General features: G+C 44.0%; 1 protein-coding gene across 2 annotated transcripts in view; it reads right to left on the bottom strand.

Moving 5' to 3' along the window:
• Positions 1-7,779: 7,779 nt before the first annotated feature.
• Positions 7,780-26,905, bottom strand: part of psen2 (presenilin 2) — a 46,261-nt gene continuing 27,135 nt past the window's right edge. For both annotated transcript variants that reach the window (XM_083635349.1, XM_083635350.1), the window contains exons 10-11: positions 17,473-17,588; positions 7,780-8,951 (exon numbers count right to left, since the gene is read on the bottom strand). In XM_083635349.1, the coding sequence (XP_083491475.1) occupies positions 8,796-8,951; positions 17,473-17,588 (272 nt within the window). In that variant the 3' untranslated portion in view covers positions 7,780-8,795. The remainder of the gene's footprint in view (positions 8,952-17,472; positions 17,589-26,905) is intronic.

The following is a 26,905-nucleotide window of genomic DNA, read 5'->3' on the forward strand; positions in this document are numbered from 1 at the left end:
TTGTCCTTCCGCACAACAAATTCGAAGTAATGTGTGTATCTCCACCCCTCAAAAGTTGTTGTAGAAGACGGCGTGGCGGGTGGTTGTTGAGCACTGTGCGTCTTTTGGCAGATTGCAATCCAATTCACTGCACGTTGTATTTGCGAGGGGTATTTATAGACCCCACCGCTGTATGTGGGTTTATCTTATGGTTTATATTTCATTTCATTTTGTCCAATATTCAAATATTCCAGAATTGCATGTTATGTTAAAAATAAACATTATTTATATCTAACACTTTTTAGCCTGATTTAATTGTAAAACAGAGTGTAAAAAGTTATGCCCCCTCCTCAAAGCTTTCTGGGAAATTTAACCTGTGGAAGAGTTAAGTGGATGAGTTCCCAGCATGCCGTGGGGTAGTGTGTTTTGTTTGTAGATTTTTTTTGCAAATGTTTGTCAATGTGTTTGAGGTTAAGATGATTTCTTGTTCTATATGCATGACGTTAATTATCTGCAAAGTTATGTGTCGACTAATAGTGCTGTTCTGCATGCTAATACAAAGTTGAAATGTTGGCACCATGGGTGATTCTGGTGTGCAGTTAAGTGACCGGTCTGATGGGGCACAGGATCTCCTATTAAAATGGAGATATTTTCCCTCTATACTTATCTTGCTAGTACGCAAGTAACGAGTTAAGTGTTTAGTAACTGTAATGTGATTACTGCACTTAGGGACAGTAGTGCCTTACACTACTAGTTATACAAAAGTAATGTGATTACAGTAAAGCTTTACTTTGTAACGCGTTACCCCCAACGGTTGCTTACAGGTGGCTGTTCTGTGCATATAGGTAATTACCTGACGGATAAGTGTGACTGCAGCAAAAAAGATGTTCTGAAGATCGTCAAGGCAGTTATTTTTTTAAGTGTAAATAGGACAATATTCTATGTAAATGGTTTTGAATTTTGAAATCAAGCTTGTTTAAGCTCATTCTTGTAATTCCATAGGGATTGTGACGGCATACAGCAGTAAACCTGTAAGCATTGTGTACATTACATTACGTCATTTGGCAGATGCTTTTATCCAAAGCGACTTACAATAACACATTTTTGTCAGCAATAGAGCAATCAAATATGTAACACAGTCTATGATAACTACAACTTCTGCAGGAACAGTGGTACAAGTTAAGGTTAGTTAGTTTGTTTGTAGTAATGTAATGTAGTAATTCAATAATAAATGTGAAGGGATGAGTAGTGTTTATATAGTAATTTCCCAAATGCTAAATAGTAAGACAGAAGTAATTAAGAGATAATCATGTAGTGGTTCAATAGTAATTCAAAAGGGTTTGTGTAGAAATGAAAATAAATTCAATAGTCTTCTTCTTTTCGAGTCCGTAGCAGTCTTAAATGTCGTTTTGCCAATATCGGGGCGCAGGCCACAGCTGATGGGGTGGGTTCAGCCAGATCCTGTGGGCTACACTGGGGGGCATCGACACATTCTAGCAGGTGGGACATGTTTTGTACTGATGTGTCCTCTGTCTGATATGTCCAGGCTTTCATCAGTGCTTTGCACCTCCCCTGCTCCACACGTAGTCTGTTAAGGGTCTTCCAGGTTGGCCATGAGAGGTCGCTAGCGAGGCATTCGGTGGGTGTAATTCCTCTCTCCATCCATTCATGGGTTCGGTTGTATTGCTTCCATTCATCTTTCCAGATCCACATGGAAAGAATCTATATGTACCCTATATGTTTTAATATAGGGCCACATATAGTTTTCCCATATATGGTGCATACATAAAATTGGCCGATTTCCTATATTATATGTACATATATGTACCTATATGTATAGGTACATATATGTACCTATATGTACATATAATATAGGAAATCGGCCAATTTTATGTATGCACCATATATGGGAAACCTATATGTACATATATGTACCTATATGTAGGATCTTAAATAAAAAATTAGCAGCGCACACGGGATTCGAACCCCGTTCTCCAAGGTTCAAGCCCTGTGTTGAGCTATACATTTTCTTATACTAACCAGAGAGCCGGGCACATTATATACTCTCTCGCACACAATGTAGACCACAATTGTCAGCGATTGGGAAGTTATTTTATGTGATGCGTACCAGTCATATTATGTAACAGACTAAAATGATGTTGTGTGTGTGTGTGCATCTATAGTCTGTAGGCTGTACGGCTTCAGAGGTTAACTTCATTTAACACCAGAGACTCAGGAGGTAGGCCTACACGTATACAGTCTGTTACAATAACATAGTGTGCCCAGAGCACCTCGTTCGCACTTGGTGCAGACCGGTGCAGACTTGCTTTGGTCTAGTCAGTCACAGCTAGTAAGTACTTGCGCATGCGCGTTGCTGCAGGAACTGAATTCATTATTTTATAGTATTGCGCTAAACTATTAACCATAGTTGTGTCCTGGAAGCTTTTTGCTGGCACCACATAGCCTATAGTCCCATATTTATGATATTTCATGTGACATAAAATGCGTTGAAATGTAGTTTTCGTGTAGACCAGATTTCAACTCTCAGTTACACAATAAAAGACAATAAAATGCCAATTCACACACTATCAATATTGTCTCTATTCCAAACTACAACAAATGTTTTAACAATATGATGAACCAAATTGTGTTTTTTTTACACGTTTACGTTGTAACCGCATTTTAGCCGGTTGAAAAGAGGGTGAAATTAGGTCTTAGACGTTCAAACCCAATATCACCCAGATTTAAACTAAAAATCAACGTTGAAAAAACGTTTTGTGCTCGCTGGGTATATATGGATTATGACACAGTGTATACAAACAGATTTGTAAATTACCTATATAGGAGGCATATACCTTGTATTGTGTACATATATGGCCTATGTGGATATAAAGAAGTGAGACCTATATGACCTGTATTATGAACATATAGGGCCTTTATGTGTATATAAAGAAGCTATATAGGAGACATATATGCCCTGTATGTGCACATATAGTACCTATATGTGGATATAAAGAAGCTATAGGAGACCTATATGCACTTATATGCACCTGAATCTGGCCTATATGCAACCTATATGCGGCATAAATGTGGCCTATATGCGCATATATGCACCTAAATCTGGCCTATATGCAACCTATATGCGGCATATATATGGCCTATATGCTCCTATATGCGCATATATGCACCTAAATCTGGCCTATATGCAACCTATATGCGGCATATATATGGCCTATATGCTCCTATATGTGCATATATGCACCTAAATCTGGCCTATATGCAACCTATATGCGGCATATATATGACCTATATGCTCCTATATGTGCATATAGGTTGCATATAGGTTGCATATAGTTGCATATATGTTCATATAGATTCTTTCCATGATGTCGGCCCTTGCTGTTTGTTTGGATGTCTGGAGGGGCAGGACTGTCTGCAGGAAGCTGGCTCTTGATTTTAGTCTGGGTGGTGCTGTATGGCCGTGCAAGGGGTGCCTGATGTCGAGCTCATTCAATAGTGATGAGTAGTGATAAAACACTACACATACTGAAGGGTGTAGTAATTCCATAGGGCTTGTGAAGGCATACAGTAGTACAGGTGTAAGCATTGTGTAATAATTAAATAATAAATGTGAAGGGATGAGTAGTGTTTGTATAGTCATTTCCCAAAAGACAAAAAGTGAAACAGAAATAATTAAGTATAGTGGGGCTCAAAAAATGCACTTTCAATGTAAAGTAGGTCGCTTCCGGAAAGAAGCGCCAAAATTTGCACAAATACTCCTTGTGGATTGTTATTTTGATAAAAGTAACTGGCCACGCAGAAATCTCGATCTTTCCAAGATGGCCGCCATTTCCCGCCCCAAAAACACTATTTTGGGGGCAACTTTGGGTAGAATTGTCCAATACGAATGATATTGTTATCAAACCATACATTTATGACCACAGAGAAGCCAGATTTGTTCCATGTAAATTTCTAAATGGCTGCCATTTCAAAGATGGCTGCCATTTCAGCTATTTTACCATTAGTGGGGCTCAAAACAGCACCTTTAGGTCGCTTCCGGAAAGAAGCGCCAAAATTGGCACAAATACTCCTTGTGGACTGTTATTTTGAGAAAAGTAATTGGCCACGCAGAAATTTTATTTTTTTCCAAGATGGCCACCATTTCCAGCCTGAAAACACTATTTTGGGGGCAACTTTGGGTAGAATTGTCCAATATGAATGATCTTGTTATCAAACCATACATTTATGACCACAGAGAAGCCAGATTTATTCCATGAAAATTTCAAAATGGCTGCCATTTTAACTCATTGAGTGCCAAGGACGAGTATGTTCGTCAATTGCGTTTTTTGACGGTGGGACGTGGATCAAAGCCTCAGGCATCTCCTGTACAAATATTGTAGCTATTGAAGGTGTATAACCTATTTTACGGACTCATTAGGTGGCGACAGTGCTCTCCAGATTAGAGAAAGGATTAGAGAAAGGGGCGGCTTTAGCTCAGGAGGTAGAGCGGGTCGGCCAATGACGCAAGGGTTGGCGGTTCGATCCCCGCTCCCTCCCAGCTGCTGTCGCTGTGTCCCTGGGCAAGACACTTAACCCTCCTTGCTCCCGATGGTGTGTAGGCACCCTGCGTGGCAGCCTGCCGCCATCGGTGTATGAATGGGTGAATGTAGACTACCTACTGATTGTAAAGCGCTTTGGATAAAAGCGCTATATAAATGCAGGCCATTTACCATTTACCAAAGGTCCGGAAAACAACAGGAAAAAGCCCCGTGATGAAAGAGAAACCGCTCATGCTGCAGCCAGAGCCATATAGATTGCTCTGTCTGCAGCTGACGTTGGCTGCGAACAGCAGTCAATCCGCGCCCACAACTGAGCCCCTCTGCCTCTGTCTGTCTGTCTGCATAGTTTCTCCACACGATTAGCCGCCAGAAAGGCAGCACCCGACGCCGAAGGGCCAAACCTTTCCCTGCAGTCCGGTTTGGCATTTCCGTGTCGCGCTGGGAGCCGGCGCACAAAAACGGAGCGCTCCGAAAATAGACTGGGTGCGTGTTAGGCTGTGTGTTAGTGTGGGGAGGAGTTTGCAGCTGAGGGGGGGAGAGGGGGGTGGGGCACGCAGGGCACCACACAACTACACCACGTCACTACATCAGAAAATATTAGCTTCAGACTCAGTGAATGTGCTTGAAATGCTTCATTTCACAAAAGGCGGAATAACTCAGCTTCTAATTTGAAACGTGTCTTTTTGCTCAAAACAACCTATCTTCTCCGGCTCATAACTAAAGAACGGAAAATGGTATCAATAAACTTTTTTTTGCAGATGATAGAAGAGAGTCTCATCGTTCTTTGTGCGTGTTCGGTGTTTACATAGTAATATCACACAATATTCTGTGGGCGTCGAGAGATCACTGAAAACGCTCTGAAACTCTGGCACTGGGAGCGTCCGTTCTCCAAAAGTGGCTGGCACTCAATGAGTTAAAGATGGCTGCCATTTCTGCTATTTTTACCATATGATTTCACTGTCCAGGGCGATTTTGATGATTCTGGTGTCAAATGACAGGTTTTTATCTATGGAAATTTCAAAATTATACATCAGAAATAATTTGTATATCTCCTTTTACCATTTACTCTAAAATACTAAATCTCTAAAATACTGTTGTTTATGCATATTTTCACATTACTTTGAAAATATATGCAGAGTAAATGGCAAAAGGAGATATACAAATAATTTCTGATGTATAATTTTGAAATTTCCATAGTTAAAAACCTGTCATTTGACACCAGAATCATCAAAATCGCCCTGGACAGTGAAATCCTATGGTAAACATGGCTGAAATGGCAGCCATCTTTAAAATGGCAGCCATTTTGAAATTTTCATGGAATAAATCTGGCTTCTCTGTGGTCATAAATGTATGGTTTGATAACAAGATCATTCATATTGGAAAATTCTACCCAAAGTTGCCCCCAAAATAGTGTTTTCAGGCTGGAAATGGCGGCCATCTTGGAAAAAAATAAAATTTCTGCGTGGCCAGTTACTTTTATCAAAATAACAGTCCACAAGGAGTATTTGTGCCAATTTTGGCGCTTCTTTCCGGAAGCGACCTATAGGTGCTGTTTTGAGCCCCACTAGTAGTAATCATGCAGTGTTTTAAATGGTCATTATGTAGTAATTGTCAGTAGTGATCAGTAGTGAAATGTCCCAATTCTCTACTCATTACTACATAAATCACTATACATCTCAATAGCAATCAAATAGTGGAACAGTAGGTGTAGAAAAGGGTCCATAATGGCCCACCATCAGGCCTGTTCTTGGGGCAATTGACGCCCACGAACCAAGGCTCCAACGACGTAATGATGACACCGCCGTGACATCATCAAGGATGATGTCAGAGTTCACCTGTGAGGTCATCAGCGATGTCAGATGGTCTAGGCTGACTGTGATGGCAGACAGGACTTTATGAGGTCACCGATGATGTCATACCTCCCCGGACGTGGTGACATCACCAACGATGTCATACACCAAATGTGGGGGGGTATATAACAAGGTGTTCTGTTATGGTATTGTATTCTTGGTCCTATGTTCCCTTTCTGTTCTCTGTCCCTGCAAGCTATCTTATCTGCTAGCTACTCTGTATATTGCTTCTGCCTGATATCTCAAATAAACTGCCTGAAAGACATCTCTGTGGTTCTAATCGATCACCCTTCGCGAGCTCTTACCTAAGATCCAGCAAACTTCACACAACCTTCCTTACAGTAGGTTTTCTGTAGATATTGTATAGTAGTAATGAGTATGTATATGGCATACATACTGTGTGTATATGTATGCATACATACTATGTATGTTTTTGTTGAATTGTTTACACACCATGCAAGATTGTTTTTACTGTCTTATATGCGGGCCCATGCGGGCTGGGCACCCTGTGTGCATGACACTTGAATAAAATATCTATCTATCTAATGAGTAGTGATTCAGTATTACTTTTTCATGAGAGACAGCCTTGCAGTTAGTTAGATTTGTAGATGTAAATGAATGGGAGTTACTGGTACAGCTCCATACCCCCATTAAAGTCACCAAAAACACACATTCCAACAGCGCCAAAAAGCTCTATGTACATGTTGTGACTCGTGTACTCACCACACGATGAAATAATAACACAAAATGTGAAGAAACTGTCATTTTCGAAGGTAAATAGATAGCCGGAACTACTTTCCAAACATGGCTGCCAGGCGCAGTGATTTCACACAGCGCCTCAAACAGAGTAACCGAATAATAATAACCAAATAACCAATAATAACAAAGTTCTTCCTCGTTTGGCATGAGGCGCTGTACACAGGTGCATGCGCTGTGTACAGCACCTGATGGCAAACGAGGAAGTAACTTGAGTTAGTCTTGCTTAGTTTTGTTAATCCTTGTTAGATCTCTGTGTGTGGATTTACTGCGAAAATGGCCGTTTCCTGGATTATTTCATCGCGTGGTGAGTACACGAGTCACGACCGGTCACAACATGCACATGTGAGTGTTTCTGGTGATGTTGGAATTGTGTAGTTTGGGCGACTGAACGGGGATAGGCAGCTGTACCGTTAACTCCCATTCATTTGCAAATCTAACTAAGTGCAGGGCTGTACCCAGTGTACTCCACGGAGTGTGGCGATAAAAGCATTGTTTATTTTGTTTATGTATGGGCAATATGGCAAATAGGCTAATCTCTCAAAAAGTTGGCCTAGCCATTTAAGTGTTCCCCTTTTTTACTGCAGTGGAGTAGCTTGTTTCGGTCTATAGAAAGTAAAGTTGTGTGGCCTACAGCAGTGTCTTTATTTACTTTACAATGAAAACATTGCAGGAGTTTCTGCTTCAACAAGTATTTAGTTACAAAATCAAACATTAAACTTAATTACATTCTATAAAATATATATCTCCTTCAATATAAAGACTACAAGACCCATCCCTGAACTGTAACCTGACCAACAAGAGGACAGCTTGACCCGACCATTCAGAGGACAGCTTGGTACCACCCGTTTCTCCAAAGTCACAAATCAAGCATTGACAACAGATTCTGTCCTGTTAATTTTATAGAGTTAGAGGGCAGACAGAGGATATCTTTGTTCTCCCACTGAAACTAAGTGGATTAATTTAGTAAGTGAGAAGTGACTGGTAAATTGAATTTGACTCAAATGTCACCTGGTGGTTAATCCAAACCAGTCATTCCTGCATCATGTGACTCTGAACTAAATAATAATAATAATAATAATAATAATAATAATAATAATAATAATAATAATAATAATAAAAAATAAAATCAAGTTTGGCATTTTCTTACTTGAAAGGAAAAATCCACCCTAAAATACTCCAATCAGTGATCATGATCTTTTAAATTTGGTGTGTTTTTCTTCTTGGTGGATAACCGGCCAATCACAGACGAGGTGACGTCACCTGCAGTTCTCACTGTTTTCCACAGTGAGAAACACTGAGACAGTTTATACAGATGGATGGAAAATCGTCTTCCCAACCCAGTTGAGATGAAACCGCACCATTTTCCTCGTGAAAGAGAATGTTTCCAAATGAGCCCCCATGTTTTTCCAGTATAAATGTGAGGCTTTCATCATACGGAAGTGGCCGTGGTTTAATGTAAACTGGGTTGGGAAAACGGCTCACCCAATCTGCAGGAATGCATTTACGTATTATTATTTTAGAGGGACTGTCATGCTTTACCCACAAATCTCTGCTGGAGAAAAAGTCTGGTAAAAACAGGAAAAAGACTGGCATGGGAAGAAGACTGTGCGTTTATCAACCAATGACAGCTGGGAGGAGGCGGGGTCTCTCAGATGTAGACCTGGTTGTCAGCCAGGCTGTCCATGAAGGGCTGGACCAGGTAGTCTGTGGAGAAGTAGAAGACCAGGCCAAAGGTGATGGAAATGGGCAGCGCTGGCAGAGCTTTCTTAAAGATGGCCAGCAGCAGGAGAGTGAGGCACAGGCCCTGCACGCACGCATACACGCACACACACACACACGCACGCACACACACACACACACACACACACACACACACACACACACACACACACACACACACACACACACACACACACACACACACACACACACACACGAGTTATTTCATGGCTTCCCTTCACATCCTCCGCTGCCTCAATGTTCTGTCATCCCTTATTCCATTACTTTTCCTGATGTATTATTTTTGCCGTGGTGCCGCTTCGCAATATTCTTATAGAATTATTCTATAAGAATATTCTATAGTGCATTGGTTTCCAAACTCTGGTGGTCCGTGGGGCTCCGACTGGTGGTCCGCCAGAGAAGAGACCATTTTTTTGTTTGCAAACAACGATTACGTATTTTCGTGAGCAGAAAGTGAAGCGTACTCACTATGGGGATGGTCTAGGATCCAAATAAATGGCCAAAGAGGCAGTGCCGAACATCGTCATATACCCAGTGGGAAGGCTCAGTGTCTACATGGCGGAGCCGCGCAAAAGACATTTATTTTTCCTTATTCCGGGAATCTCTACAGCTTGTTTCCTACTTGCAGGAATGCAAGGAGTATTGAAGGCAAGAGTTGATATGTGTTTGACAACAGCGCTGCCGCCATTTTGGCTTGAAAAAAGCCTCAATGGCCAATGGGACAACAGCATAGAACCATGACAGCCAATCAGAGGTGTCTCTTTCAGGCCAAAATGGCGGATTTGCTGTGCGCCGATGTTGCAATGGAACAACCTATTACCTTCTGTTCCTATTAATGTAAGTTTTTTGCAACTACTGATGTAACCCTGTGACGTCCACTCGAAATTGGTCTATACGGACAACAGTTTTTACATAATATACACATTAACCCTGAGGAGTAACCGGCTTGGGACGATTTTCGGAAATATTGCGATATTCGAGAAATATCAAACATTTTAAAAATTACTTTGAGTGGCTGTAGCGGGCTCAGTTTTAAGGCCAGAGGGAAGTTTCTGGTATTATATGAAAGCCTTATGTTGTTATTGAGCCTTTCTGTGGTCGGAAAAGTTGGGGAACCCCTGCTATAATGAGTTTATAGTGACTTTATCACATTTCACATCACTAGTGCAGTGCCCGTTCCCCCACGCACCACCCCATGGGCGCTTAAGTTCAAGTTCCCATCAGCGCACTCCCCAAAGTTGAAGTCGATCGGACGAAATGTTCTCAAGATAAACCACTTTTTGTGTTGCCAGTAGGTGGCGCTGTGCTGAATTGCACAAAATTCGGCACTGTTCTATGTCAGGTTCCCAGCAGCACACTCTCCAAGTTTGAAGTCGATCAGATGAATGGCTATGGAGATAAAGCGCTTTTTGTGTTGCCAGTAAGTGGCGCTATGCCAAATTGGACGGAATTCAGCTCCCTGCACTCCCTTGAGTCCCCCTAAGCGCACTCCCCAAAGTTGAAGTCAATCGGACGAACGGTTCTTGAGATAAACAGCATTTTTATGTTGCCAGTAGGTGGCGCTATACCGAATTGCACGAAAACAGGGCACTGCACTGCACAATAAGGCACACTCCCAAAGTTTGAAGTCGATCCGACCAACGGTTCTCGATGGCATGCAGCAAATGATGCTCATCCATAAGCAGTGGTAGAAATGGCCAGGTTTTATTCTGGGAACCCTACTTACACAGGATGGGGGTTCCCGGAAGTGGCGTGGCCCTAGAGCAGTGATACTCAACTTCCGGCCCGGGGGCCAGATGCGGCCCGTGACAGGGTGCAGAGTGGCCCCCTGACCATTTCCTAATCATTTCACGTTAGTTTTCATTGTGAATTAGAATCTAATTCACAATAATAATGTGAAATAAAGTTTGGCTGAGCTCCAGTTAAATTGTCAAATATCGCCGTCTGCTCGCTACCCAGGCACTTATGTATGTACTTAACCTAACTAACTTAACCTAACTAACTATCCGGTGTGCACAACATTGTCAGATTAAACTCCGGCTGACACCCCAAAAAACTCCAATCCGCTAGCCACATAAAAAATATAAATCTCACTTAACTAATATCACTGAGCTCTACTGATTATTTCCCCTTGATTTTATTCATGACAGACTTGTAAATGCATATGTAGGCGCACACGCAACTCAACACAACCATGAGGATCATCACCATGACAATCCACTCAACACCACTCCCCTGGCTCCCTGTCCTATCCAACATAGCCCCTCCACATATCCGGCGAGAAGCCTTCACTCAAAGAATGCTCCAAAAGGCAAAAGACTCCCCCCACCTACCAATCCACACAGACATCTTCAACCCACCCACTGCTCGTCTTCCATCTAGACGACAAATCTGGAAGAACCCTCCACCAGCTGACTTCACCACCAAATCAGCTTGGAAAAAGGAATGGGAGTCCAAGGACGTCCCAAACAAACACCTGGTGTCAAACAAACACCTGGTGTCAGACCCCACTCTACTGGTCCCTAGCACCAACCTCCCAAGGAGGCAGTGGTCAACCCTCAATAGATTCAGGACTGGACATGGCCCCTGCTTGGCCAGCCTTCACAAGTGGGGCAGCAGCCCAAACCCACTGTGTGCTTGTGGAGAGCAGCAGACAATGCAACACATCATCGAAGCTTGCCCTCTACAAAGACATGAAGGAGGACTAGTCACCCTCCATACAGCAGATCAGGAGGCAACTGCTTGGCTTAAGGACTTTGCATTCGCTAAATAAAATAAAATCAATAGTGGCCGTGCAGAGACACTGGAGTGGCCGAGCGGACCCATCAACAGCAGGTATGCTAACCTTAGCGTAGTGGTAGTGTTGCACGGTTTACCGGTTCCTACCATCTACCACGGTGCCTAAACGTCACGGTGCTTTAAACAACGCTACTACCGTGGGACACAATACTAACGTGGAATGACGGTGCCAACCAAGCACAATGTGTTACCCCTGTTCTCAAACTCACTGGTTTCAGTCAGAATATTATCGACGTTAGCACACCCTCTTCTGGAAGAAACATGTAGTAGCCAGTGGCGAACCGTCAGGGTCTTACTGACGGCCTTACTGACTTAGGTATTCACTGAAGGCCCAAGAAGAAAGTTAAAAGAAAATAATTTCCCCCTAATAAATTATTTGTATTTGTTATTTATTAGTTTTTATTCACTGAAATAACAGTAATATTGTCGCTAAATTGTTCAGATCTTGGACTCACTTTGTTTCAGCAAATATGGGGTTAAATATTTGGAGCAGCCTCCACCGGCTCTAGTCGTGACATGAGGATGACAATTTTGATGACAGGTGTCTTAACCAATCAGAATATCATTTAGTTGTGGCGGTAGCCAATCACAATTAGTTGAGTTGTGGGTGGGATATTTCGAGGGATTCGCGAATCCAAGCCAACCAGAAGACGAGATGGACGACAAGGAGGGAGGAGTTTATGATGATGTGGTTGTGACATGGGGCTGTGATGAGGAAATGGACACGCAGCGGTAGTTTTCAAAGGATTTAATCTGGAGCTGTCAAGCTATATTTTCGCCATTTCCAGGCTAGCTTGTTGCTTTTCAACAAGCAACAATGATGTTGTTGTCATCAAGTGAACATCATTGGTAAGTTAAAAAATTATTTTTTATTGCTGGTGGCGCTGGGGCAGCTGATGTCGGTGGGCAGGGGGAGTTTTGGACCTGTCCGCGGGTTTTAGAGTTTGTTGTGCTTGTCATTTCTGAGTCTTTCTGTGTATTGAGCTAATTGTTAAAACTGAGGTTGTGTTACTGACCAACTTGCACGTACAGTAGGCTTTATATATATTGTGTGTGGGGGGGGGGGGGGGGGGAGGGGGGTTATGATAGGCACGGTTCGCCACTGGTAGTAGCCTGCCTGCGAGGCTGCAACACGTGTGTGAGTGTTTATGTTTCTGTGAGCCAGCAGCCGGAACATGGCAGAAGCCTCGCCTGCTTCATCTAGTACTAGTCCGCACCATCAATGTTAACATTATTTAAGAAGCCAAATGCTAAAACTTTAATCTGGAACTACTTCGGCTTTTTACCTGATGAGCAAGGCGAAGCCGTAGATGACGCTAAACAGGTGTCTAATCTGCTGAAACATCTCCAATGCCGTCACCCAGACCTCGTACTGGATTTGAATAGGGGTGGGACAAAATATCAATACTCCTGATATCGCGATATTTCCATTTGCGATACGTTATCGATACACTGGCGCCAAGTATTGACATTTTAATAAAATATGCAGAATCTTGAAACTAATTCCCCGCAGCCATTTTGATAAACAGAGTCACTACTTCATAGGGTCGTCAAAAATATTGATACTTCTGTACTTACTCGATCCTAAACATTTTAAACGGATACAATACTCCTTTGCTACAGTATCGAGTTTATCGATACCAGCAGTGCTTCCACCGCATCCTCCACCCGGCACCGCTGCAGCTGAGCTGAGCCCCACCTCCCTCCTCTCTGTGCTCTTGTTGTCTCTAGCAAAAAGTGTGCATTTTCCCAATGAAAGAGCCTTGTCAACATGGCAGCAGATCCTTCTGCGACCAGTTTTGGTCGCTATAAGGAATCTCCTGCGTCTTCCGTGAGGAAGAAGCCCAACAACCCACGAGAGGCCTTTTAGGAGGGCCATTCAAGCCGCAAGTGGAGACTGCAGTGCCACCAAGTACTGGTACTGCATGGTATCCACCAAGATACCATCACCTCGGAATGAGATGTTTGGAGCGGGTCCTAGACCTGGTGAGACGAAGGAGGAGCCCGGCCGGGTGGCAACCCACAGAGCCCGGTCCCTCTACGTACCTACGTACGTATCGTCCTGCGTTGTGCTTTCAGGTGAAAGCCACCACTCCCGGATTGAAAGGCGAGCGGAGGGATTTCCAGCTCCTCCTAGCCCAAATTAATATTTTCATAGGTTAGTGTAGCCCTACTGTATGATGAACGAATTCATTCAACAACCAAGACTTCCCTCCTTCTGCTAGTCCGCTGAGCAGGGAGGATAGGTGCACTCGCATGGTGGGCGGACTCGGCTTAATATCAAAACGGGCTCCGCCGCGGAGTGCATCTGCCGACTTTCTGGCAGCGAAGTGTTGCATGAATTGCATTCAAGGAAAGCCAACTTTATTTATACAACACATTTCATAGAAGTAAATTCACTGACTAAGCAGATTGATATGGTGTCACCTTGTGTAATTCATTCAACAACCAAACATCGCTGATGTATGCCAGCGAACGAGGTGCAGCTGTGCAGGTGCAGAAAATACGAAAGTGTTGTCCACATGCAGCATGGTAACCAGGCTTTCAATATTCATCTGATCGACTTTATGGATACATCATGCACCATCATGTAGCCTATTAGGTACAAGGCTAATTCTTATCTTTTGGTTCTATTTTTGTGTAAAGCAAATTATTCCCATTAAGTAGCCTAATTAGCGTCCGTAGCCTACTCCGTTCTGAAAGACGACGCCCGCATATCAGCTGCAGTCTGCATAGCTTTCGTCGGGGGAATAGTATAGAGGCTATAAATGCACATGACTACCGTAAATTCCGGACTATAAGGCGCACCGGTGTATAAGCCGCACCTTCAAAGTTGACTATTTTTTTCTTATATAAGCCGCACCGGACTAGAAGCCGCGGGTGTTTTAATGGTATTTTTCTTTTTCTTTTTTTCTTTTTTTGTGTTTTAATGTTTAATTACCATATGTAATGCTCCCATTTATTAACATTTCAACAAAACAACATAACACAACACCACCTGTGTTGTTATTTACAGTGCACACAGTGTCATACAGTGTCATACAGTGTCATACAGTGTGGTGAAAAGAGGGCAAGAGAGGAAATTAAAACAGAAGTGGATTTATAGTTAGAAAGAGTGCTAAAAAAGAGAGATTTTTTTTTGTTTGTTTGTTTTTTGTTGAAAAAATCCATAGATAAGCCGCACCGTTATATAAGCCGCAGGGGCCAAAAAAGGCCAAAAAACAGGAAAAAAGGTGCGGCTTATAGTCCGGAATTTACGGTACTTAATGTTAGTAGTTTTTGTAGGGAATGCACAAGTGGCTAGCTAGACAGATTGCAGTTCTGGAGCTGGTTTCCAGAGGGAATATCGTCAGACCAACTCGCCACAGACAGCTATAGTCCTCTGAAGCGTATTATTATATCCGTTAATTTTACCTAGGCTACTAATGTCAACATCGTTTGAGCATAAAGCCTATTGATGTTTACCCCTATCAAGCCTAACCTACTACAGGCACGGAGCATTCCTTCTGGCACATGATTGTATAGGCTACTTTTTTTACTTTCACTGTCTTTCTTGCTGCATGAGGTGATTTCCCCTGTAATTTTTTTATGAAGCATTTGCACTGCTCCGACGCTTTCAAGTGGAGGCAGGTTGCCTGCTAAACCGGCGCCGTGACAAGGTCTGCTCCCGGGACAAAAGGCGTACAACAATTACCCACCAACGCGCGTTCATGACTTTCACATCGGAGGCGCGGATCCTATTTTCCGTGCATTTTTCGGCTTTTAAGGCCGGTGTGAAAGAGCCTAGTGTGGCAGCTGCTGGTAACAGGGAATTGCGGGCAGGTGTGCGCATGGTCACTGATAGGTTAGTCATTCTTTTCAACACAGTCATAGGAATCCTTAGTAGGGATTCTATGCAGGGTTTGATAGATGAGACCCCAGGACTTGCATCAGTGATACTCAACTTGGAGCCCGCGATGGAATTGCAAAAAAATAATAATTACAATGCACCTGAACGCAACATGCAAGATACCCGCTGAATAAGTGTCCAAATGTTCATGTCATTCTGGCCAATACTTCTGTTATAGCATTTCAGTCTGGAATATGGAATATCTTTCAATAATCTATGATTTAGCTGCTAAATTGTCAAATACCGCCGTCTGCTTGCTACCCAGGCACTTATGTATGTACTTACTAACTAACTAACTTAACTAACTTAACTTAACCTAACTATCCGGTGTGCACAACATTGTCCGACTAAACTCCGGCTGACACCCCAAAAACCTACAATCCGCTACAGAAAAATGTATATTGTTTGGTTATTAACTGGCCCCTGGCCTTCTATCATTTCACGAAAGTGGCCCCCGGGCAAAGCAAGTTGAGTATCCCTGACTTACATACTACATACATATTATACAGTGTATTATCAACAACATTATCATTATTCATGCCAAACTGAGGAAGCTTTGGCGAAACCAGTGGCCAACCCCGGCTTATCTCTGATGACGTGGAAGTGAAGTGAAAAGCTGTAGTTCCTCGAATAGCCACTTTGGGGGCAGTAGGCATTCCCCCATGTTAAAATGCCCGACTTTCTAACAGGATTAAACATCTTTCCAGTCGGGGGCAAAACACGGTTTTGGTCTATATAGCTAATTTCACCTTTTCATAACAAATGTAGGGGGGCTCATTTTTTATATAACTCACCCGTTTGGAGTAAAATAGATGATGGAAAGGGGGATGATTGACAGATTGCCTGTCCAGTGATCACGCAGCTTGCTGATCATGGACGAATAGCAGGCGGAGCTGCGGCTCTAGGAAACCCCCATCTCACGTAAGCTGCTCAACCCATTTCCACCCACACTGCTGACAAAAAACCAAGATGGCGACGGCCAACGAATAAACTCCAAACGGGAGACCAAAATAAATGGGATAGCTCTGTCCATATTTTTAGGTCAGTGGGCGAACCGCGTGATTCACAATATCTTAATCTGCCTAATAAAGTCATGGCATACATCACAGTTGGCTTGTCTTCAACTTTGAGTGCGGTGGACACTAACCCTGGTCTACAGAGGGTCTTAGTCTAACCTGGTCTACAGAGGGTCTTAGTCTAACCTGGTTTACAGAGAGTCTTAGTCTAACCTGGTCTACAGAGGGTCCTGGTCTAACCTGGCCTACAGAGGGTCCTGGTCTACAGAGTGTCCTGGTCTAACCTGGTCTACAGAGGGTCCTGGTCTAACCTGGTCTACAGAGGGTCTTAGTCTAACCTGCTCGACAGCGGGTCTTAGTCGAACCTGGTTTAGAGAGGGTCCTGGTCTAACCTGGTTTACAGAGGGTCTTAGTCTAACCTGGTCTACAGAGTGTCCTGGTCTAACCTGGTTTAGAGAGGTTCTTAGTCTAACCTGGTCTACAGAGGGTCCTGGTCTAACCTGATTTACAGAGGATCTTAGTCTAGCCTGGTCTACAGAGGGTCCTGGTCTAACCTGGTTTACAGAGGATCTTAGTCTAGCCTGGTCTACAGAGGGTCCTGGTCTAATCTGGTTTAGAGAGGGTCTTAGTCTAACCTGGTCTACAGAGTGTCCTGGTCTAACCTGGTTTAGAGAGGGTCTTAGTCTAGCCTGGTCTACAGAGTGTCTTAGTCTAACCTGGTCTACAGAGGGTCCTGGTCTAACCTGGTTTACAGAGTGTCCTGGTCTAACCTGGTCTACAGAGGGTCCTAGTCTAACCTGGTCTACAGAGGGCCTTAGTCTAACCTAGTCTACAGAGTGTCCTGGTCTAACCTGGTCTACAGAGGGTCCTGGTCTACTTACGATCAGGATGGCCACGAAGCAGGCGAGGGTGGTGTTCCAGTCGCCTCCGGTCGCTGCAGCTTTCCCCACCAACACACTGTAGAAGATGAAGTCACCCAGACCCAGCTTCACCCCTCCTGCACGCACACGCGCACACACACACAGGCAAGACGAGCCGCAGATTAGTGCACAAAGTGAGGATTTTATTTTTCCAGTGCAGGATAGATGGATAGTGAAAAAAGAAAGTAGGCTACAAATATGGGCTACATCTGCTTAACACAGACCTCACTAATAGGCCTACAGCTCCCTCAGCGTTCCCACACCTTTCCAGCACCAACTCTCTCACTCGATTTTTATGAGAGGAAGTGAAAGTGTATATGTATTTGTTTTAAATTGTGTGTGGTGTAAACAAACAAACAAATACATTAAAATAAAAACAAATCTGGAGACCCCATTTGACCCCAGGGTTGGGAAACTCTGTCTTAACACGTTCACTGCCATTGGAGAGTCAACTCGTCAAGCAGAAACCAACGGTTGACTGCCAATGGCGAGTCAACTCGTCAAAAAAAAAAAAAAAAAAAATTTGACGGTGGGATGTTGATCTAACCCTTTTACATCTCCTATATAAATATGGGAGCCACCGAACGTGTACAACCCATTCCACCGACCCACTAAGTGGCGACAGTGCTCTCCAGACTAGAAAAAGCCAAGCCAAAACTGCAGGGGAACGCGCGAGGAAACCATTCTCATACTGTAAAATGGATTGGCGAAAACGCTTTCGCTTTCGCGCAGGGAGCTGGTGGTGGGGGATTGCAAATTTGCATAATAGATTATGGGTGCAACACACTTTGAAACACCGGCAGAAAGCCCACAATCGCACGCAGCTTCATTCCAGCTGAGCTCACAACCGAAACGAACGAGCCCCATGCAGACTCGCCCAAAGAGCAGCCGCCAGCAGCCAGGCAGCACAGACAGGCAGAGCCTCGCTTGTACCGCTGCAGCCACGGAGGGAGGAGGAAAACACACACGGAGGGAGGAGTTTGAAGGAGGGGGGTTTCCTGCTGCTATGGAGGAAATTACTGTTCAAAACTATTGTTTAGATGTCTGACGTCTTACGCCAAAAATAAATGGTTAAAGTGACTGTTCTATCGAATTTCACAAAAAGCCATTTATCTCAGCTTAAATTTTCAGACGCTGAAACCATGCTGTATTCAACTGCTAATTCCTACATAACTACTAACTCTACAAACTAACTCTTTTAGACAGAGAAAGCACACATTCTATTAGTTCTTTTGAGATATTTTGTGTTCACAAAATCCTAACAGAAAATAATCCTCGGCTCTTGAAAGATGAGCCAGAATCCTCAAAAAAAAACCTTGGCAGAAGCTACCTACAGTATTGAAAAAACGGCTGGCAGTGAATGTGTTAACTACTGTAGTACTGTAGAGCGTAAACGGACCACTAACCAAAACATTGTTGCAGATGTGACGTTTCACCTGCTGCTACGTACTATGTGATAGCCACAGAAAAAGATTTGAAACCTTCGAGACATCAACACTATATACATTTACATTACATTTACATTACGTCATTTGGCAGACGCTTTTATCCAAAGCGACTTACAGTAACACACTTTTTGTCAGCAATAGAGCAATCAACTATGGAGCACAGTCTATGACAACTACAAATCCTGAAGGAACAGTGGTACGAGTTTTAGTTTAGGGTTTTTTTTTTTTTTTTTTTAATAAAGAGAGAGAAAGAAGAGAGAAAGAAGTTAGATCAAGAAGGGCCCAGGTGGAGCCTGAAAAGGTGAGTCTTTAGTCTTTTCCGAAAGATCGGCAGTGATTCAGCAGTCCTGACCGAAGGTGGCAGCTCGTTCCACCATTGGGGTGCCAGGGAGGAGAAGAGTCGAGATCGGGATGAGCGACTTTTGAGCGCCCGTAGCGAAGGAGGAGCGAGGCGCCCTGCACTGGTAGAGGAGCGAAGGGAGCGGTGAGAGGTTTGGAACCTGACCATAGATTGCAGGTACAGGGGAGCTGACTGGTGTACTGCCCTGTAGGCCAGTACCAGTGTCTTGAATTTGATGCGAGCTGAGATGGGAAGCCAGTGGAGGTCCCGGAAGAGGGGAGTGACATGAGAGAATTTGGGTTGGTTGAATACCAGACGGGCTGCAGCGTTCTGAATGAGCTGAAGCGGTCGGATGTCGGTGGCAGGTAGGCCAGCCAGGAGCACGTTGCAGTAGTCCAGGCGAGGGACGATAAGTGACTGGACCAGGAGTTGAGTCGCTTCTCTTGTGAGGAAGGGACGGATTTTGCGGATGTTGTAGAGGGAGAACCTACAGGAGCGTGCTGTCGCAGCTATGTTGGCAGAGCAAGACAGCTGGTTGTCGAGGATCACCCCAAGGTTCTTAGCTGTTTGGGAGGGCAGTACAGTGGTGTTGTCGATGGAGATGGAGAGATCTGTGAGAGGACAGTCTTTCCCTGGGAGGAAGAGTAGCTCTGTCTTACCAAGGTTGAGCTTGAGGTGGTGGGCAGACATCCAGTCGCCAATGTCCTTGAGACATGCAGAGATGCGAGCCTCGATTTGAGTGTCGGAGGGGGGGAAGGAAAGGAAAAGTTGGGTGTCATCAGCATAGCAGTGATAAGAGAAGCCATGAGAAGAGATCACATAGGCAAGAGATCTGATATAGAGAAGAAAAAGTAAGGGGCCCAGGACTGAGCCCTGGGGGACACCAGTGGTAAGAGGGCAGGATCTGGAGACAGACCCTCTCCATAAGACCTGGTATGAGCGGTTCGAGAGATAGGAAGCAAACCAGGATAGTGCAGAACCTGAAATGCCAAGGTCAGACAGAGTGGAAAGAAGGATTTGGTGATTGACTGTATCGAAGGCAGATATATGTTATCAAGTATAAATTAGGATAATAACGATTGATTTTAGTTTGCCTCCTGTCCCAGTAATCTAGCCTACAATGTACCTGTGGCCTACAGAGTAGCCTAAGAAGAGTATGCTACAAACGGACACACATATAGAAGCGGCTGCACCACTTAGAGCTGGCGCTCCAGTTCGCATACTTCATGCAGTTTGGCCGTTGCACGACCTCGCTACTGCGTGGCCTCACCTGGCCTATTGGCGTGCGCATGTGTGTTGCTCACAAAATATTATTGCCCTTAAGTTTACATGCGTGCAGGTGTGTGTGTCTGTGTGCCCCTGAAGTTTACATCAGTGCCTATGATGACATCACTGATGAGCACAACTTCGCATCACTTGACATCAGTGAGTGATCAGTCGTGAGAGAAAAGTAGAGTCCGCACATTGCATATAAACTTCACTTCCAGTTTATTTGTAGAAGGTAGTCCACCTCTTCGTCTGGCCGCATTTACCGCTCAGCATCAGTCTTGGGTCTCTTGGCTGGAGCAGCTTTTCTGGCCCACGGAGCTTGCTTTTTCTCAACAGTAGTCATAGCCCTTTTCTCAGGAGCTCGAGTTGATGATCCTGAGGTATCTCGCAACAGAGGCCGTTGCCTAACGTGGTGTTAGTCACGGGCGTTGCAGGTGCAGGACAACAGATGATCAGTATTGAGAGAAAAGTAGTCTGCACACTGCCCTCATCAGAATGAACTAGGAAGTGACAGAGCATAGGTGACCATCACTGATGGCATCATCGAGTGCTCGAGTGACATCACTGATTATGTCATAGTAGTCAGGGATCCAGTCACCCAAAATTTGAGAGGACCTGACATGGCATGCTATACTTTTTGTTTGTGTTTTATCTATTCATTTGGACATTAAGGTCCACTGAATGAGAGGTCTGCTCTGCCGGAAACCTCGCGAAAAAAAGTTGCGGCCATTTTTGGATATGAAGCCTTTATTTTTTGGCCGAAAAATGTGAAAGAGGTTTTTTTCCTCAAAGTCCTCAGTGGGTTGCGTAGGCTGTCAATAAATTCATCCCAGGTACACAGAACATGTGTGTTGACAACACCAAGTTAAGAAATACACTTACAAAACCTTTCCAAATGATTTATAGCCATTTTCTATTACAAAAAAGCACTTGTTTTTTGAATTTTCTCCATTATTTTCATCTTTACTTTGTTAGTAAGCAATTATATCCTGAAATATGACATCAGCCAATGTGTCATTCTGTTCCGCAGATATTATAGTCGTTCCACACTAAAGATTATTAAAATCAACCCAAAATCAATGGATCTGTGGTGATTTTATTACCTTTATGCTCGAAATTCCTCGAGACATGTTTTTAGTTTTAACAAAACCCTGTACCCCAAAGACAATACTTGTAACACAAGAAATTCAAAACAACAAAATGATTTTAATCACAAAATGTACACTGGATGACAAGCCAACAAAACAATTATTGTTATACAGCTTAATTTGGATAGATTGTGACCAGTATCTAGAAAACATTAAATTAAACATTAGCTGAACAAAAGTATTGAACACAACACATTAAAAAAAGAAAGAAAAAAGACTGGCAACAAGGTCTATAATATAACAAAATTAACTTTGCAATGAACAAAATAACTCAATCACTGTCACTGTCTTCAAGTGTGAGAAATAACTCAATCACTGTCACTGTCTTCAAGTGTGAGTTCAATCGTTGAACATTTGTTGGGGTCCCCAGTGCAGAGACATGCGATGACACACTTGACATTGGCTCTCACACAAGAGCATCCTCGGGCACACATGCTTTTCTTGCAGTGACAGTATTTGGTGTGTTTGAATTCTGCAGGTTTTGCCTCCTTCAGCATCATGGTTGCCATCAGCTTACCACTGACAAGCTCTCTGCCGAAGTCAGTGGCAACAGGGTAGGTTGGTTGAGACATGTGTGCTCGCTTGCATACAGCCAACTGATGCAGGGCTCGGCGAAGGTGTAACTGGAACGAAGGCATCTTCGGTAGGTGGAAGGCAACGCATGTCTCCTTTGATATTGCCAAAGAGATGGGCTCGCAGTGCATCCAAATTACCACTGAAGTCACTCCTCTCATACAGTGACACCATGTACCGCCCAGCAGCTGTCACAACATCTTCTTTAACATCCAGGCTTTCCCCAGGGTTACCGTATCTGCACAGGGGCAGAAGGTCTTCCAGGTGATCAACGGCAGTTTTGTAGGCATGCTTTTTTCCTCTTCTGTAGAGCTAGCTGTAGAGATAGCTCACTGTGTCACAGCACAAGCTCAAGGATCTGGGACTAAACACAGCAATGTGTGACTGGATCCTGGACTTTCTGACACACCGCCGCCAGGTGGTGAGAGTGGGCAACCTCACCTCCCCACTGACCATCAGCATAGGAGTGCCCCAGGGATGCGTCTCCAGCCCCTTCTGGTATGACCTCTACACCCACGACTGCGTGGCGACTCAAACCTCAAACACCATCGTGAAGTTTGCAGACGACACAGCGGTCGTGGGGCTGATCTCCAGGAGCGACGAGACAGCCTACAGAAAGGAGGTGGAGGCCCTGGAACAATGGTGCCAGGACAACCACCTATCTCTAAATGTCTCCAAGACCAAGGAGATCATTGTAGACTACAGGAGGGGGGGGGGGGGGGGGGGCGCACACCCCCCAATCACCATCAATGGCACAGTGGTGGAAAAGGTGGACAGCTTCAAGTACCTGGGAGTCAACATCCACCAGGACCTGACATGGGCCAGCCACACCGACACTGTTGTCAAAAAGGCCCAACAGCGACTACACGGACTCAGACGCCTGAAGAAATTTGGGCTAAGGCCAAAAATCCTCAGGGACTTCTACAGAGGCACCATTGAAAGCCTGCTGACTGGCTGCTTCACCACCTGGTACGGGAACTGTACCACCATTGACCGCAGGGCACTAAGAAGAGTGAGGCGCGCGGCCCAGCACGTAACAGGATGTGAGTTGCCAGAACTGTAGGAACTGTACAATCAGCGGTGCCTCAGGAGGTCCCTGAAGATCATCAAGGACACATACCACCCCCACAACAGTCTGTTCTCCCTGTTACCCTCAGGGAGGAGATACAGGGTCCCAAAAGCACGAACAAATCGCCTGAGGGACAGTTTCTTCCCGCAGGCCACGAGACTCCTTAACACACACAAATAAACAATCATGTAGCAGCTGCTACCATTACATATGATAATTATGCCTATGTTATTTGCACCTGTGCAAACAGAATGTTTAATTATGTTTTAAGGTGTCTACGCTAGAAAAGAAAAGGAAAAGTTTACTGTTATTGCTTGTTGTTCTCTTGTTTTACTGCATCTATATGCCCTGTTTTTGCACTGTTATACTGTTTTTTGCACTATGTTGTAACAGAGCCTACAGCACAAGAATTTCACACGTGATACTTGTACTACGGAGTGACAATAAAAATCTTGAATCTTGAATCTTGAATCCAGTCAGTATGTAGGTGCTGAGGAGCATGGAGGAAAGATCTGCAGCTTGAACATCATAGTTCACTGCCAGGGCGTCTGCGATTGCATCTTCTTTACCCACAGCTCCTGCAGGCCATCCATGTAATTTTCCGTGATCCTGGTCGCACTGTTCTGTTAAAAGCAGATTGTCAGGTTGAGCTTCCAGAACTATCCTGTGAGAAGCATGAGGAGGCAGATACCAGGATGTTTGCCCACATTGCATACTCATTACAACATCTGCACCACAAACGGGCTGTAGTGGTGGCTACTGACACAGACGTGATCATGATGTGCATATACTACATTGCACACATGGATGGCCTGCAGGAGCTGTGGGTAAAGAAGATGGATATCTACCTGCTCATGCAATCGCAAACGCCCTGGCAGTGAACAATGATGTTCAAGCTGCAGATCTTTCCTCCATGCTCCTCAGCACCTACTGACTGGATGTGACACAGTGAGTTATCTCTACAGAAGAGGAAAAAAGCACGCCTACAAAACTGCTGTTGATCACCTGGAAGACCTTCTGCCCCTGTGCAGATACGGTAAACCTGGGGAAAGCCTGGATGTTAAAGAAGATGTTGTGACAGCGGCTAGGCGGTACATGGTGTCACTGTATGAGAGGAGTGACTTCAGTGGTAATTTGGATGCACTGCGAGCCCATCTCTTTGGCAATATCAAAGGAGACATGCGTTGCCTTCCACCTACCGAAGATGCCTTTGTTCCAGTTACACCTTCGCCGAGCCCTGCATCAGTTGGCTGTATGCAAGCGAGCACACGTCTCAACCAACCTACCCTATTGCCACTGACTTCGGCAGAGAGCTTGTCAGTGGTAAGCTGATGGCAACCACGATGCTGAAGGAGGCAAAACCTGCAGAATTCAAACACACCAAATACTGTCCCTGCAAGAAAAGCATGTGTGCCCGAGGATGCTCTTGTGTGAGAGCCAATGTCAAGTGTGTCATCGCATGTCTCTGCACTGGGGACCCCAACAAATGTTCAACGATTGAACTCACACTTGAAGACAGTGACAGTGATTGAGTTATTTCTCACACTTGAAGACAGTGACAGTGATTGAGTTATGTTGTTCATTGCAAAGTTAATTTTGTTATATTATAGACCTTGTTGCCAGTCTTTTTTCTTTCTTTTTTTAATGTGTTGTGTTCAATAATTTTGTTCAGCTAATGTTTAATTTAATGTTTTCTAGATACTGGTCACAATCTATCCAAAGCTGTGTAACAATAATTGTTTTCTTGGCTTGTCATGCAGTGTACATTTTGGGATTAAAATCATTTTGTTGTTTTGAATTTCTTGTGTTACAAGTATTGTCTTTGGGGTACAGGGTTTTGTTAAAACTAAAAACATGTCTCGAGGAATTTCGAGCATAAAGGTAATAAAATCACCACAGATCCATTGATTTTGGGGTGATTTTAATCATCTTTAGTGTGGAATGATTATAATATCTGCTGAAAAGAATGACACATTGGCTGATGTCATATTTCAGGATATAATTGCTTACTAACAAAGTAAAGATGAAAATAATGGAGAAAATTCAAAAAACGAGTGCTTTTTTGTAATAGAAAATGGCTATAAATCATTTGGAAAGGTTTTGTAAGTGTATTTCTTAAATTGGTATTGTCAACACACATGTTCTGTGTACCTGGGATGAATTTATTGACAGCCTACGCAACCCACTGAGGACTTTGAGGAAAAAACCTCTTTCACATTTTTCAGTCAAAAAATAAAGGCTTCATATCCAAAAATGGCCACAACTTTTTTTCGCGAGGTTTCCGGCAGAGCAGACCTCTCATTCAGTGGACCTTAATGTCCAAATGAATAGATAAAACACAAACAAAAAGTATAGCATGCCATGTCAGGTTCAACCCATTTTCTTGAGCTTTTGGGCCTGTGGATCCCTGACTATAGACATGATGACATGACAATTGCTTGAGTGGCATCACTGATGATGTGACGTCATTACTGACCAAAATCATCACAAATCTCACAATGTGGGACCAAAATCACAGACAGACAGAAAGACAGTCGCCATTTTATGCCTACACAATTCGCTAGCTCGATTCCTAGGCTCGCCCGCTCGCTACGGCCTCGCCCGCCCTGCAGCTGGCCGAGCTGGCCCTGCAGCTTACTCACCCGCCCTGCAGCTCGACCGCTGTGCGGGCTCACTTGCTCCCTCGCCTGCCCTGCAGCTCCCCCGCTGTGCGGGCTCACTTGCTCTTATGACATCACTGATGAACACTGCGCGTCGCGGCCTCGCCTGGTCTATGGCATCACTGATGACATCATCATGGATGAGATCAGTGATGACAATTAGGGCAATCACCTAATTAAACTAGAACGACCGCACCGTGGATATATATTATTATATATATTGCGTTAACGAGCTTGAAAATGACGTTCGTGACGTCAGTGACCTTGACCTTTGACCACCAAAATGTAATCAGTTCATCCTTGAGTCCAAGTGGACGTTTGAGCCAGGTGTGACGAAATTCCGTCAAGGCGTTCCTGAGATATCGCGTTAATGAGCTAGAAGATGACGTTCGTGAAATCACAGTGACCTTGAGCTTTGACCTTTGACCACCAAAATGTAATCAGTTCATCCTTGAGTCCAAGTGGACGTTCGAGCCAAAGGTGACTAAATTCAGTCAAGGTGTGTCTGAGATATTGCATTAATGAGCTAGAAAATGGCGTTTGTGAGGTCACAGTGACCTTGAACTTTGACCACCAAAATTCAATCAGTTCATCCTTGAGTCCAATTGGACGTTTGAGTTAAATGTGACGAAATTTCGTCAAGGTGTTCCGGAGATATCTCGTTAACAAACTAGAAAATGGCGTTCGTGAGGTCATAGTGACCTTGAGCTTTGACCTTTGATGACCAAAATCTAATCAGTTCATCCTTGAGTCCAAGTGGACGTTTGAGCCAAATTTGACAAAATTCCGTCAAGGTGTTCATGAGATATCGTGTTAACGAACATCGTACGTACGTACGGACGGACAACCCGAAACCGGCATACAAATTCCGTCAGGTCACAGCCCAG

The sequence above is a fragment of the Poromitra crassiceps genome (assembly GCF_964638095.1).
Source record: "Poromitra crassiceps genome assembly, chromosome: 4".
Taxonomy (NCBI): domain Eukaryota; kingdom Metazoa; phylum Chordata; class Actinopteri; order Beryciformes; family Melamphaidae; genus Poromitra; species Poromitra crassiceps.